The sequence below is a fragment of the Lontra canadensis genome, unplaced genomic scaffold (genome assembly GCF_010015895.1).
Source record: "Lontra canadensis isolate GAN:19392208 unplaced genomic scaffold, GSC_riverotter_1.0 scaffold183, whole genome shotgun sequence".
Lineage (NCBI taxonomy): Eukaryota > Metazoa > Chordata > Mammalia > Carnivora > Mustelidae > Lontra > Lontra canadensis.
In genome coordinates this window covers 427605-444075 of record NW_022631177.1, presented here as the reverse complement: position 1 = coordinate 444075, position 16471 = coordinate 427605, and the positions used below count along the sequence as shown (strand labels likewise).

Sequence of the window (16471 nt, the reverse complement as noted above, 5' to 3'; positions counted from 1 at the left end):
AATTCAAAGGGACACACACACCCCTATATTTATAGCAACATTATTTACAATAGCCAAATTATGGAAGAAGATCAAGTGCCCATCGATAAATGAATGGATAAAGAAGTGGTGTGCATGTGTGTTTGTGTGTGTGTGTGTGCATGTGTTAGAATATTATTCAGCCATGAAAAACAATGACATCTTGTGATTTGAACCAACAGGGATGGAGCTAGAGAGTGTAATGTTAAGTGAAATAAGTCAGTCAGAGAAAGACAAATACCACATGATTTCACTCACATGTGTAATTTAGAAAACAAAGCAAAGAAGCAAAGGGGGAAAAAGAGGGAGAGAGAAACTTTGACACAGATTCTTAACTATTGAGAACAAAATGATGGTTATCAGAGGACAGGTGGGTGGGGGGATAGGTGAAATAAGTGATGAAAAATAAGGAGTTCACTTGTCTTGATGAGAATCAGGTGATATATGAAACTGTCAGATTACTATATTGGACACCTGAATCTAATATGACACAATATGTTAACTACACTGGAATTAAAAAAAAATTAAAATATATCTGATTATAAAAGTAACATATATGCTTTATAGAATTTTGAAAAAAATGTAAAATTATAAAATAAATATCATTCATAGATAAGTTTGCCATTACTTTTTGTTACACCTTCTAATGTTTTCCTGTGCTTATGAAAACATATATATTGATATTTTTGTGATCATGTAGTTTGTGTATGTTTGTATCATACTGTTTTTACTTGCTGTAAAACAGTAAGTTTTTACTGTATCAATTTTCTCAACCCATTGTAATGTTATAAACTTGCTACTGACTATAAAATACCCTATTACATGGATATGCCGTAATTTATTTGCCTCATCTTCTGTTATTTGAACATTTAGCTTGTTTTCATTATTTTTAAATGCTGTAAATTGTGTTAAAATGAATAAATGCTTGTATTTTACTTGGATTACCATCTCAGGAGAGAATCCTAGAAGTTGGATTATTGGATATTAAGTTCTTGTTTTCTCTGAGAATGTTAATACATGCTAATCCCAAGCCAAAAATATAGAAAAAATACAAAAAGCATTAAGGACAAAGTTACAGACAAATCTAGAAAAAAAGAACATTCTACAAAGCAACTGGTCTAGTCACTTTAAAAATTCAGTGCTATAGTGGAAAAAATTAGAGACAACACAAAAAAGTGAACTTTGTCTGATCCTGGTTATTAAAAAAGAAATAGCCTTAAGAGACATTTTGGGACTCCTGAGTGGAGAAGTCTGCTTGTCCCTCTCCCTCCCACCCCTCCTCTCTCTCTTTCTCAAAATGAATATGTAAAATCTTTTTTAAAAAGAGACATTCTGGAGATGATTGGAAAATTTCTGATATAGACTACATGTTAGATGATATTAGGATTTTTTTAGGTGTAGGCAATGGGGATTTAGGGGATAAAGTTACATGGGATAAAGTTACTGATCTACTTAGAAGTAAGATGTCATCATGCTTCCAAATGATTTAGCAAAAGTGAACAATCAAAGCTCGTGTGTGTGTGTGTGTGTTTGTGTGTGTAGATATACATAGACACAGATGTAGATAAATTAAAGATGGAAAAGTGTTAACAATCAACTCCAGCTGGTAGGATGATTATTGTACAATCTATCCTTTAATGTTTTTTGTATGCTTGAAAATTTTAAAAGTTGAGAATAATAAAAGAATAAGAAAGGATGTTAAAGCCATCTTAAATTATACCACTTGTTATAAGTTCTTACTTCAAATATCTTTGTGTATGTTTCTTTTCACCTTTTAATGAATATTTCCTCATAATATATTTTTAACATGTTGAATTGCTGTGTCTGGAGGTATGCACATTAAAATTTTTGATACCAACATCCAAGTTGATCTCTGGAAAAATTTGCAGTCCCATAATCTTGGACTTGCATCCACAGTAGCAGCACAAGGCAGCCATTTTCATCTTTGTCAAATGTCAATCTTGTAGGCAAACAACACAATAACCAAAATCGCTATTGTTTCAGTTTGTATTAGGTTGGTCATTTTTTTCAGTGTCTATTGTACATCTTATTTTCTTGTGAGCCTGAACCTTCTTAGGGCTCTTGATACATTTTGTTAACATTTTTTCCTAAAGGGGTATTCTCATTTAAACTCACCCTTTCTATAGTTGAGTGAGAGGGGTAGGTGCCATTTGAGCCACTTCTCAACAGCATGGATTACTATAATGTGTAAAGTCTTGCTAAACTGACAGGAAAAAAGTTATGTAGTTATTTTTTTTTTCAACAAGAACTCTTGTACATTTATTTCATCTCAAATTCACCAGTTTGTACTTTTCTGTTTTTGTTTTGTTTTTTATTATATTCAGTATGTAGCTATTTATATTTATACTTCTTTGATTACTAATAGATTTAAAATGTTATTTTATTTTTAAAGTTTTTATTTAAATTCTAGTTAGTTAACATACTGTGTAATACTAGTTTCAGGTATGCAATATAATAATTCAACAATTCCATACAACTGGTGCTCATCACCACAGGGTCACTCCTTAATCCCCATCACTTATTTCACCCATCCCACCACTTGCTCTTGTAACTATTAGTTTGTTCTCTACAGCTAAGTAGAGTTTCTTGGTTTGCATCTCTCTCTTTTTTCCCCCTTTGCTCACTTATTGTGTTTATTAAGTTACACATAAGAGTGAAATCATGTGGTATTTGTCTTTCTCTAGATGACTGATTTCACTTAGCACAATACTCTCTAACTTCAGGCATTGCAAATGACAAGATTTCATTCTTTTTATGGCTTAATAATATTCCATTGTGTGTATATACATATATGTATACATATATATATTTATAGATATAGATAGATATAGATAGATATAGATAAATAACACATCTTCCTTATCCATTCTTCATTCAATGGACACTTGTGCTGTTTCCATAATTTGGCTATAGTAAATAATACTGCTGCAAACATCAGTGTGGATGTATACTTTTGAATTAGTATTCATGAGTAGACATTTTTCCAAAGAACCTATCCAGATGGCCAACAGACACATGAAGAGATGCTCAACATCCCTGATCATCATGGAAACACAAATCAAAACTATAATGAGATATCAGCTTACACCTGTCAGAATGCCTAAAAATCAACAACATGAGAAACAACAGATGTTGGTGATGATGTGGAGAAAGGGGAACTTTCTCACTATTGGTGAGAATGCAAAATGGTGCAGCCACTCTGGAAAACAGTATGGAGGTTCCTTGAAAAGTGAAAAACACAACTACCCAATGACCCAACAATTGCACTACTAGGTTTAAAATTTTAAAATCAAATTTCTATGTATTGTTTGACCATAACTTGTGTCCATTTAAGGAATTACAGCCTTAGTGCTTGTGTTTTTCATATATCTACACATAGATACGTATTTGTATCTACTCATACATACATCTGGAAAGGATAATGTGTTCAATCATAACCATTCAAAGATGAAACAAACTATGAAGGTGGGTAGTGAATTGCCTGTCTCTGGATATTTTTAAACAGCGGTAAGGATACGAGAGCAGATAAATGTATGTTTTCAAGTGAGGAGTATTACAAAGTGTTGTTATTATTATTGTTGTTGTTTTATGCTACATTAATTGCCATACAGTATATCATTAGTTTTTGATGTAGTGTTCCATGATTCATTGTTTATGTATAACACCCAGTATTCCATGCAATACATGCCCTTCTGAATACCCATCACCAGGTTAGCCCATTCCCCACCCCCCTCCCCTCTAAAATCCTCAGTTTGTTTCCTGCAATCCATAGACTATCATGGTTCCTCACCCCCTCTGATTCACCCCACTTCATTTTTCTCTTCCTTCTTCAATTACGTTTTAAAGGCCCTTTTAATCCTTAGTCCTTTGAGCTTAGAAAACTGAAACCTGGGAAATTTAAATTCCCCCAGTTTATGTAACAACTATTGTCAGAACCAGAAACTAACTATTGTCTCTTCACTCCTATCCAGGATCCTTTTTAATATTCTATTTGTGTATTGCTACTTCTCCAAAATGCCTTCTAGTTTATAATATTTACCCCACTTTTTAGAGCTGATGTTTCTCATTCTAGCTCCTGTGATGATGAGTCCCATTTTCTACCCCCTGCAGGCTCATCCTACCCTGGATTGGTGGCCAAGCCCTTTGAGAAAGTAACATACCGCTGGACAGTCCCCTCCCATGCTGGCCCTACTGATCAGGATCCTGCCTGTCTCACCTGGATGTACTTCTCTGCTGCAGATCCCATAAGAGACACAAATTCTGGTCTGGTGGGTCCCCTGTTGGTGTGCAAGACTGGTGCATTGGGTGCAGATGGCAAACAGGTATTACCATGGTTTTTGGCTGGAAAGCCTACTTGGAGGAAAATAAGGCTGTGTTGCTAAATAGGAGTTGAAAGTGGAACTGTGTTCTAGAGATGTGGGAATAGAAAAGAAATATCCAATCTATTTAATCAGAAATTAATAGTTGGTGAGATCATACTTTTTTTCATGCTATTCTTTCACTCACAAAAATTTCTTTCTTAGTCTCTATTCCTTTCTGTTTTGTATCCTCTCATCTCTTCTTTTTTTTAAGCCTCAGTGTTCTCTAACACTTGACCCTAATTCTTAAATCTCTTTTAATATTTGCTTGTGTTTTTTCATGTCCAGCTCATCATTCTAGCTGTATATTACTTAACCTCTCTTTGCCTCAGTTTCTTCATCTGTAGTTAAGTGTTAAGAATGAAAAAAAAGCATCTTGGGTTTCTATGAGGATTAATTAAAATATTCCATATGAAGTGCTTAACACAGTGTCTGGATTACCTAGTAAACACTCAGTAAATGTTAGAAGTAATAATGATAATAGTGATAATAATAGTGCATTAATAACAATTATATGTCCTTTACTTTAATTTTATAATCTCCTCTGACTAGAGTTCTTTCCTGATCTGCTAACCACCTTTCCCCACTCCTTTACTCAGGTGATTCCAAGCTCTCTTCTATCACTCTCTGTACTTGTCCATAATCCCCATCTTGTGCTTCTTCCCTGTCCCCTTGCATACATTCTTCCCCTCCTGTCTTGTCACTTTGTTCTAACCTGTATCACCCACTTTCAATTTGAAATTACCTGAGGAAAACCTGCTTAGCAACAACTACAGCTCAATCAAGAGGTATGGGCTGGTCTCTGTGTCTGGAAAAAGAAATGGGAATGAATCAGGGCTCATTGGGTCTGGAGTTGCACAACCCACAACTGCTGAAACCATTGTCATTCTTTCTCTTCCACGGACCTACAGAAAGGGGTGGATAAGGAATTTTTTCTCCTTTTTACTGTATTGGATGAGAACAAGAGCTGGTACAGCAATGCCAATCAAGCAGCTGCTATGTTGGATTCACGACTGCTCTCAGAGGATGTCAAGGGTTTCCAAGACTCCAATCGGATGCATGGTATGGGGAGTGCTTTTGCCCTGAGCTACAGTTGAGAGGTTACAAGTAAAAATATAACCTAAACTTAATCATGTCCCATCCTTGAAAGCACTGATCCCATTGGTCAGCTCTACCCAAAACATGAGCTGGATTGAAGAATTGAATCTAAAGCAACAGTTCTTAGGTTTAGAACTTGGATGTGCTATGTCCTGTGTTACACAGTGTGGGGAACACTGGAAAAATGTGTTGTGAAATGAGGATTGCAAGCCATGAATACACTAGAGAGTGAGGAGAGAAAGCTGGAATGATGCTTTTCCAATCTTATCTTCTCCTTTATTGACCACTATCCATGGTTCTCAACTCCAGCCAAATTGGGCTATTTTTTTTTCCATATATACATACCTTGTACTTTTCTGACTTGATGCCTTTACAATGCTTTGCCTACCAGTTGAAATGCCTCTCTTTACATTTTTGCCCTTAGCCTGTGGAAATTATTTCCATTCTCTAAGGTCCTACTCAAAAGCTACTTCATCCATGTAACCATTGTTTTTAATCACCCAATCCCAGGATGATGACATCCTCTTCTGAACCCCTATTGCATTTTATCATTTATTTTATCAGAATATTTTAATAGCATGTTCTATATACTTATTTGTTATACAGCTTTTGACATACTAGAGTGTAGTTTCCTTAAAAAGTGAGTATTGTTTGTTGCTTATGACTGCATTATCTACACTTTCCAATACATACTAAATGTTTATTGAACAAGTGAACTACCAAATTAATGGGTAGGTAGGTAGGTGGGTGAGTGAGTGAATGGGAAGCATGGTCCCAGTTTGCAAAAAGTTCCAAGCATTTGCAATAAAATAAGACTAATAACACTCATGAAAAAATTATAGAACAAGCCAAGATCAACTATAATTAAGTGCTACATTGTGTGAAACACCTTTCAAGTGACATGGAGTTCATAGGAGAACATTAATGAAGGAGAACCCAATTAAAGGATTCCTGGAAGAAAGGAGTGCTTGAGCCAGGGTTCAAAGGCTAAATAGATCTGCAATTAGAAATTACAGGAAAAGGAAACAGAATCAGGAGATTAGCAATGTTATCATCAGCATCTATGGGGATTACCAAGTAAGGTTACTTATTAAAAGTGGTTCCAGAGGAAGGAGACATTGAAAAGGGGTCAAATTAAAGCAGGCATCGCTGCATTTTCAAGAGGAGCATGGAAGATGGGAGGGAGTCATGAATGAGTATGTTGTCTTATGACTCCATCTCTTGGTTCCCATAATCAGTTATATCACCTGAAAAAAGTAAACCAAGCCTGTGAACTAAGTTCATTTCAATTTGAACTCAGGGACCACCTAAGTAGTACCAGGCAACATGCCAGGTGATTAGGTGGTCATACTGATACAGAAAAAAATAATGTGATTCCTGCTAGGTCAATCTTGTGTGGGAGATAAATTTGTAAGTAAATCATTGGACTCTGTGCTCTGTGGTAAGTGATATGGAAGAATTTTGTGTGTGGGGGGGAGTTTCATGGAAATGATAGAGTAGGAGAGAGAGAGAAATAACTCTACTTCACAGAGGAGGTGACATTTGAACACAGACGTGAAGGATGAGTAATAGTTTTCTGTAGAGGGACCCGAGGGAAAATTTATTCTGGGAAGAGGAAACATCCCTCATCCCCAAAAGGCAGATCTTTATAAGTACAACTAGAATGGCTTAGGGAAGAAGGCAGGAGAGTTTAAGATGACTCAGAAATTTCAAATTGTGGGGAAACCATAGTATAGAGTTGATGTTATGCTGTAGGTCAGTGCCTGAGTAGTCTGGTCTCATCTTCCTGTTGTCTTATGTTTTCTTTTTCAGCCATTAATGGGTTTCTGTTCTCTAACTTGCCCAACCTGGACATGTGCAAGGGTGACACAGTGGCCTGGCACCTGCTTGGCCTGGGCACAGAAACTGATGTGCATGGGGTCGTGTTCCAGGGCAACACTGTGAAGCTTCAGGGCATGAGGAAGAGTGCAGCCATGCTCTTTCCTCATACCTTTGTCATGGCCATCATGCAACCTGACAATCCTGGTAAGTCCCTTAACAGCTAGCCCTAGGCTGGGAGGCTCTGTTGGATATGGTGTTAGATAATGGGGGGCTGGTGAAAAAAAAAAAAGAAAAGAAAAGAAGACATCTTGAGGGTAAATGGGAGGTTTTCAACAACAGCTTTGTCTTCTCTTTTTTCAATGTGCACTCTGTTCCGGTTATTTGGATTTTTCTCTAAGCTGCAGACAGAAAGTAAAGAGCTGAAGAAGTTCTTTTTCTGAAACTAAAGGAAAGAAGTAAGGATGCTGCCCAACATCAGGGGAATTCTCATATAGGTAGAGGGTGGACTTGCCTCTGTAGTCCCATACTATGTAGAGATTGTATAGGTACAGTGCTTGCACTGGGAGGGAGGTCCAGGAGGTATACTTATGTTTTCAATTCTGATATTCTGTGAGAATTTCTGTAAACTTCTGGTGGAGGTGGGGTGGAAGGTACTGTGACAGTTTCATACCAGGAATCAGATCATAAGAAATTTTAGTCCAAACTCTTTCATTAATTTGCTATTTAATTTTGATCTAAACAACTTCCATGCTCTGGCTGCATTTCTTCCTTCTTTTCTTTCTCCGTCCCACTCCCCTACCTCCATCCATCATCTTCATTTCCTATCTTCCTCTTTTCTTCCCTCCTTTCTTTCCTGGTCCTCTCCCCTACACACCCCTTCCCCAGACTCCCTATTCCTCTCTCCCTTCCCTTCATTTCCCTATCTTTATTACATGAAAAAAAATGAGTACAATGTTTCTTTTTTTTAATTTCTTTTCAGTGTTCCAGAATTCATTGTTTATGCACCACACCCAGTGCTCCATGCAATACATGCCCTCCAAAATACCCACTACCAGGCTCACCCAACCTCCACGCTTCTCCCCTCCAAAACCCTCAGATTGTTTCTCAGAGTCCACAGTCTCTCATGGTTTATCTTACCTCCAATGTCCTCCAACTTCCTTCTTCTCTCCATCTCCTTATGTCCTCTGTGTTATTCCTTATGGTCCACAAATAAATGAAACCACATGATAATTGACTCTTCTTGATGTATTTCACTCAGCACAATCTCTTCCAGTCCCGTCCATGTTGATACAAAAGTTGGGTATTCATCCTTTCTGATGGAGGCATAATACTCCATAGTGTATATGGACCACATCTTCCTTATCCATTTGTCATTTGATGAAGGGCATCTTGGTTCTTTCCACATTTTGGCGACTGTGGCCATTGCTGCTATGAACATTGGGGTACAGATGGCCCTTCTTTTCACTACCTCTGTATCTTTGGGGTAAATACCCAGTAGTGCAATTGCAGGGTCATAAGGAATCTCTATTTTTAATTTATTAAGGAATCTCCACACTGTTCTCCAAAGTGGCTGCACCAACTTGCATCCCCACCAAAAGTGTAAGAGGGCTCCCCTTTCTCCACATCCGCTCCAAAACACGTTGTTTACTGTCTTGTTAATGTTGGCCATTCTAACTGGTGTAAGGTGGTATCTCATTGTGGTTTTGATTTGAATTTCCCTGATGGCCAGTGATGGTGAACATTTTTTCATGTGTCTGTTAGCCATTTGTATGTCTTCACTGGAGAAGTATCTGTTCATGTCTTCTGCCCATTCTTTGACATGATTATCTGTTTTGTGTGTGTTGAGTTTGAGAAGTTCTTTATAGATCCTGGTTAGCAGCCCTTTGTCTGTATTGTCATTTGCGAATATCGTCTCCCACTCCGTGGGTTGCCTATTTGTTTTGTTGACAGTTCCCTTTGCTGTGCAGAAGCTTTTGATCTTGATGAAATCCCAAAAATTCATTTTCATTTTTGTTTCCTTTGCCGTTGGAGACATACCTTGAAAGAAGTTGCTGTGGCTGATATCGAAGAGGTTACTGCCTATGTTCTCCTCTAGGATTCTGATGGATTCCTGCCTCACGTTGAGGTCTTTTATCCATTTCAAGTTTACCTTTGTGTATGGTGCAAGACAATGGCCGAGTTTTATTCTTCTACACATAGCTGTCCAATTTTCCCAGCACCATTTATTGAAGAGACTGTCTTTTTTCCACTGTATATTTTTTCCTGCTTTGTCGAATATTATTTGACCATAGAGTTGAGGGTCTATATCTGGGCTCTCTACTCTGTTCCAGTGGCCTTTGTGTCTGTTATTGTACCAGTACCATGCTGTCTTGGTGATCACAGCTTTGTAGTAAAGCTTGAAATCAGGCAACGTGATGCCCCCAGTTTTGTTTTTTTCTTTTTCAAAATTTCCTTAGCAATTCGGGGGTTCTTCTGGTTCCATACAAATTTTAGGATTGTTTGCTCCAAGTCTTTGGAAAATGCCAGTGGAATTTTGATCAGAATGGCATTCTCCTTAGAATGTTTGGTAGAATTCCCTGGGAACTTTGTCAGGTCCTAGGCTCTTTTCTTCATGGGAGGTTTTTAACCACTGCTTCAATCTCATTACTAGATATTGGTCTATTCAGGTGGTCAATTTCTTCCTGATTCAGTTTTGGAAGTTTGTAGTTTTTCAGAAATGCATCCATTTCATCTAGGTTGCTTAACTTATTGGCATGTAACTTGGTAATAATTTACGATGAATGTTTCTAATTCCCTGGTGTTAGTTGTGATCTCTCCATTTTCGTTCATGATTTTATTAATTTGGGTCTTTTCTCTTTTCTTTTGGATTGGTTTGGCCAATGGATTATTGATCTTACTGATTCTTTCAAAAAACCAGCTTCTAGTTTTATTGATACATTCTACTGTATCTCTAGTTTCTAACTCATTGATCTCTGCTCTGAAATGATTATTTCCCTTGTGTGTGGAGTTGGCTTAATTTGTTGTTGATTCTCTGGTTCTTTAAGGTGTAAAGACAGCTGGTGTGATCTGGATTTTTCTATTTTTTTGAAGGAAGCTTGGATGGCTATGTGTTCTGCCCTTAGGACCACCTTTACTGTATCACATAGGTTTTGAACTGAAGTGTCTTCATTCTTATTGGTTTCCATGAATTGTTTAAGTTCTTCTTTGATTTCCTGGTTGATCCAAACATTCTTAAGCAAGGTGGTCTTTAGCTTCCAGGTGTTTGAATTCCTTCCATACTTTTCCTTGTGGTTGAGCTCTAGTTTCAAAGCATTGTGATCTGAGAATATGCAGGGAATGATCTCAGTCTTTTGGTATCGGTTGAGCCCTGATTTGTGACCCAGTATGTGGAGAAGGTCCCATGTGCACTCGAGAAGAATGAGTATTTTGTTGTTTTAGGGAGGAATGTTCTTTATCTATTTATGAAGCCCATCTGCTCCAACGTGTCATTCAATGCTCTTGTTTCTTTATTGATATTCTGCTTGGATGATCTGTCTATTACTGAGAGTGGCATGTTAAGATCCCCTAGTATTAATGTATTCATATTGATATGACTCTTTATTTTGATTAACAGTTGTCTTATGTAGTTGGCTGCTCCCATACTGGGGGCATAAATATTTACAATTGTTAGATTTTCTTAGTGGATAGACCCTTTAAGAATGATGTAGTGTCCTTCTGTATCTCTGACTATAGTCTTTAGTTTAAAATCTAATTTTTGATATGAGAATTGCTACCCCAGCCTTTTTGTGAGGCCCATTGGCATGAAAGATGCTTCTCCATCCCTTCACTTTCAGTCTGGGTGTATCCTCAAGTTCAAAATGTTGTAGACAACATATGGATTGGTCCTGTCATTTTATCCAATCTGCAACCCTGTGCCATTTTGTGGGTGCATTTAAGTCATTTACATTGAGAGTGATTATTGGGAGATACTTTTTTATTGACATCGTGTTACCTGTGAAGTCCTTCTTTCTATAGATTGTCTCCATAAATTTCTGTTCAATGGTATTCTTGTTTTTTTTTCTTCTTTTATAGAGTATTTCTTGGAGTGCCACCTTGGTGGTCACACACTCTTTTTAACCTTGCCAGTCTTGGAAGCTCTTTATCTCTACATCCATTTTGAATGTCAGTCTTGCTGGATAAAGTATTTTTGGCTGCCTGTTCTTTTCATTTAGTGCCCTGAATACATCTTGCCAGCCCTTTTTGGCTTGCCAGGTTTCTGTGGACAGGTCTGACGTTATTCTGATGGGCCTTCCTCTTTATGTAAGGAATCTCTTCCCCCAGGTGCTTTCAAGAGCTTCTGTCTAAAATTATGATTCATCATTTTAACAATCAGGTGTCTCAAGGTCTTTCTAGATTCTATGATCTTGGCGGAAACCTTTCTGCCTCTAGGACATGAATGCTGCTTCCATTCCCCAGATTGGGAAAGTTTTCATGGAGAATTTTTAAATCTATATCCTCTAGTCTTCTTTATTTCTCCTCCCCCTCAGGGATTCCAATAATTCTAATGTTGGAACGTTTCATGGCATAATTTATTTCCCTAATTCTGTTTTCATGACTTCTAAGCTATTTGTTCCAGGTCTCCTTCTGATCCTGTTTCTCTGTTAGTTTGTCCTCTATATCACTAATTCTATCTTTTGCTTCAGTTACCCTAGGTGTTAGAGAATTTAGATTAGATTGGAACTCATTGATAACATTGTTGACACATTTCCCTGATGGCTTTCACTTCTGCCCTGATCTATTCCATTTTGTCATTAAAGGCTTTCTGCCACCTAGCCATTGCCTGGATAATTGGTAGCCTGAATTCCCTTTCCAACATACTGTTTATGTCCATATCTGATAGCTCAGATCAAGAGGACAGACTGAATTTTTCTTCTGTTGGGCATTCATCCTCCTAGTCATTTTGGTGAGAGATGGCTGAGGGGATGTGGAGCTAAATGTATCAACTGTGGTCCAGTCAAGTTGCACCCTGGAATGCTTCTGAGCAATCAGGATTCCCCACCAAAAAGAAAGAAAAAAGAAAGAGAGAGAGATAGGGGAAAAAAAAAAGAAAAAGAAAGAAAAAAAATAAAAGAGAAGACCCAGCCTGAATGGGCCCCAAAGGTAAGATTTATAAAGTATATAAACAAAAACAGACTAACAGAAAGACTCACAAAAGTAAATGACAAGAAGAAAAAAAGAACCCAGCCAAAATGAACCCCAAGTATAAGATTTTTATACTACCAGAATGTAAAACAAATGCACAGAAACACTGACATAAGTAAAAGATGGGAGGGTGGTTATAAATTCTCAGTGTGGGTGAGGAAGGTTATTTTGATTCTTCCTGGGTGTATCTTGATATCTTTGTTAAAGGACTCAACTTTCCAGAGATAAACGGGGATTAAAACTGGTTTATATATAGGGATAGTATTGACTGGGAAAAAAGAATTCCCCTGAAGCTTATCTCTATATGAAAATTAAGAAAAAATAGAAAAGCAAATTAAACACAAGTATATGTAACAAAAAAGTTCAAGTTAAAAGGTTATTGTGGAATTTGTTGTACTGAACCTCTCATTGTGATGGTAAATAGGTTAAAAACTATAAAAAAGTTAAAAAGAGCGAGAATAGTGGGAACAAATTAAAAACAAAAGTTGAATCTATGAAGTATACAGGACTTTGGGGAATATCGGAAGCTTGATATCTTCTTTTCTCCTGATACTGGGGTTTTAGTTTTATGCGGACCCTGTGGTGGTTGTCCTCTTCTTTGTTTGTTTGTTTGTTTGTTTGTTTTTGGCTGTCTTTCGGGGGGAGGGGCCTGCCACATTGTTTTTCAGGCAGTCTTGCTAGAGTTGAGTCCTCCTGCCCACTATAAAGGGGCTGGGCTCTGAGGAAACCATTTTTTCAGGCTTTTGTTCTCTGGAGTTTTTTGTTTTTTTCCTTTTTCCTCCCCTTGGTGCTTTTGGTGGTTCTTCTGAGGTTAAGAGTAAAGCAAACTGCACCTGGACCTCCGTCTCAGAGAGAAACCTCAGACTGTTCTCCTCTAGGTGCTCCAGAGCACATAAACTCCCCCTCTGTCTCCTCCCACTGGCAAAACATGACCCCAACGACAGTCTCAGGGGTCTCAGGAGCTCCCCCTTGTACCCTGGTGCTACCAAAACCACGAGAAGTACTAGTCCAGAGAGCTGGCTTCCAGTGGCTGCCTCTGCTGTGGCTGTCTGGGCAGGTCCAGACCACCAGAGAGTTCCCAAACAGAGACAGCATGCTGAGATTTTCACGCTGGCCTGGGCTGGGAGTGTTCAGACTCTCGCTGGCCCTAGAGAGCACCAGCTAGTGCCTGCATGGACTTCTCTCAGGGGAGGGTGTGGAGCGCGACTCAGACCCTTGTTGTGCAGCATGTGTGCAAAGTGCAAAAGGATGTGGTTCTAGAGAGCACCAGCTGGTGTCCACACTAGACTCTCTCATGTATGCTGCCATCCAGATGCTCTAGTGCCGGTGGCTCAGGGACCAAGGCCTGGCTTCTTCATGGCACTCTATCTGGCACAGTGCCAGCAGTGGCTGTCCTGGGCCCGTGGGCTTAAGTCCATGTCCCTAACTGCCCAATTCTACCAATTTCCCCTTAAGATCTTTTGCTCTTTTTGAGTGCTTTTAACCAGACTCTGAGTTAATGCTGGTCCCCAATCACAAGGCACTCTCATATTGGGGTATTACTTTCCAATGGGTCACTTCTGGTGGTTCCCTCCCCCTTTTGTTTATCTTCCAATATCAGTCCAATGTTCCGACTCTGCTTTAACCTGTCCGCTGGTGCCTTCTGCCCCCATAGAAATCCAGAAATGTATAATTCTAATCTCAGGCTGATTTCATGGGTGATCAGAGTTCTTTGGTAGATAATCCTCTCACTTTAGGGGACCGGTTGAAACAGTGCCTCCTACTTCTCCTCGATCTTGCCTCCTACCCCTGAGTAGAATGTTTCTTTAGATTCCATCTATGTTTAACATTTTATCATGTAAAAGTTATTTGGGTAAATACATATATGTAATTAAGCAGCTTTGCAGATGACTTAAAAACCTCACCAGGAATATTCAGCTCTTTGTGTACTGGATGCTTACAGTTATTTTTTTTTTTAAATTGGAAAACAAAATGACCAGAAAAGAATGAAGCAAAGTGTTAAGAATGTTTGAGTCCTGTGGGTTTATTGGGTTTGTTGGTGGCTTTTTATCCTCTTTTTGCTTTGTTTTAAATTTTAGTAAGTTTATATTACACTTAACAGAAATGAACGATTGTATTTAAAAATATTATCTTACATACTTCAGCTCTTCCAAAAGAACTAATGACACTAGAACTTTAATAGATAGTAAAATGGGCAGATAAAAAGCTAGGACTTGTAACGTGTCATTTTCCATCAAATTCATGTTAGAGTTCTCAACACCAAAGAGAAAAAATTTATTATTTATAATTGCCCTAGTCCTTCAGCATATCTTTCTTTTCTTTTTTTATATTGTGCTATGTTAGTTACCACAAAATAATCATTGGTTTTTGATGCAGTGTTCCAAAATTCATTGTTTATGCACCACACCCAGTGCTCTATGCACTCCAGGCCCACCACCAGGCTCACCCGTCTCCCCTATGCCCCTCCCCTCTAAAACCCTCAGTTTGTTTCTCAGAGTCTACTGTCTCTTATGGTTTCTCTCCCCCTTCTGATTTCCCCCAATTCCCTTTCCTTTTCTTCTCCTAATGTCCTCCACGTTATTCCTTATGTTCCACAAGTAAGTGAAACCATATGATAAATTACGTTCTTTGCTTGACTTATTTCACTCAGCATAATCTCCTCCAGTCCCATCCTTATTGATGCAAAAGTTAGGTATTCATTCTTTCTGATGGCTGAGTAATATTCCATTGTATATCTGGACTACGTTTTCTTTATCTACTCATCTGTTGAAGGGTATCTTGGCTCTTTCCACAGTTTGGCTATTGTGGACATTGTTGCTATGAACATTGGGGTACATATGACCCTTCTTTTCACAACATCTGTATCTTTGGGGTAAATACCCAGTAGTGCAATTGCCAGGTCATAGGGTAGCTCTATTTTAATTTTTTGAGGAATCTCCACAGTTTTCCAAAGTGGCTGCAACAACTTGCATTCCCACCAACAGTGTAAGAGGGTTCCCCTTTCTCCACATCCTCTCCAACATATGTTGTTTAGTGTCTTGTTAATTTTGGCCATTCTAACTGGTATAAGGTGGCCTTTCTTTTCATTACATCTGTATCTTTGGTATAAATACCCAGTAGTGCAATTGCAGGGTCATAGGGTAGCTGTTTTTTAAATTTTTTGAGGAACCTCTGCACTGTTTTCCAAAGTGGCTGCACCAACTTCCATTAGCATCAAAGTGTAAGAGGGCTCCCCAAGCTCCACATCTTCTCCAACATTTGTTGTTTCCTGCCTTGTTAATCTTTGGCATTCTATCTGGTGCAAGGTAGTATCTCAATGTGGTTTGATTTTAATTTCCCTGATGGCTGATGATGATTAACCATTTTTCATGTGTCTGCTAGTCATGTGTATGTCTTCTTTGAAGAGGAAGACACATGTTCATGTCTTCTGCCCATTTTTTGACATGATTATCTGGTTTCTGGGTGTTGAGTTTGAGAAGTTCTTTATAGATCTTGGATTTCAGCCCTTTGTCTTTAGTGTCAATTGTGAAAAGACCCCAAATCACCAAGGAAAATTTGAAAAAAAAAATAGTTCTGGGGGCATCACGTTGCCTGATTTCAAGCTTTATTACAAACTGTGATCACCAAGACAGCATGGTACTGGCACAGAAACAGACACAAAGACCAATGGAACAAAGTAGAGAGCTCAGATATGGTCCGTCAATTCTATGCTCAAATAATTTTTTTAAAAGATTTTATTAATTTATTTGACAGAGAGAGATCACAAGTAGGCAGAAAGGCAGGCAGAGAGAGAGGAAGGGAAGCAGGCTCCCTGCTGAGCAGAGAGCCCGATGTGGGACTCGATCCCAGGACCCTGAGCTCATGACCTGAGCTGAAGGCAGTGGCCTAACCCACTGAGCCACCCAGGCGCCCTGCTCAAATAATTTTTGACAAAGCAAGAAAAAATATCCAGTGGAAAAAAGACAGTTTCTTCA

The 16471-nt window shown here is 38.4% G+C and overlaps 1 protein-coding gene across 5 annotated transcripts in view; it reads left to right on the top strand.

Moving 5' to 3' along the window:
* HEPH (hephaestin) overlaps positions 1–16471 on the top strand; it is a 100124-nt gene that overhangs the window by 34506 nt on the left and 49147 nt on the right. For 2 of the 5 annotated variants that reach the window (XM_032846902.1, XM_032846904.1), the window contains exons 9-11: positions 4150–4361; positions 5309–5459; positions 7308–7520. The exons of 2 other annotated variants lie outside the window; for them this stretch is intronic. In XM_032846902.1, coding sequence (XP_032702793.1) covers positions 4150–4361; positions 5309–5459; positions 7308–7520 — 576 coding nt within the window. The remainder of the gene's footprint in view (positions 1–4149; positions 4362–5308; positions 5460–7307; positions 7521–16471) is intronic. One more of the 5 variants, XM_032846903.1, reaches the window with a different exon arrangement.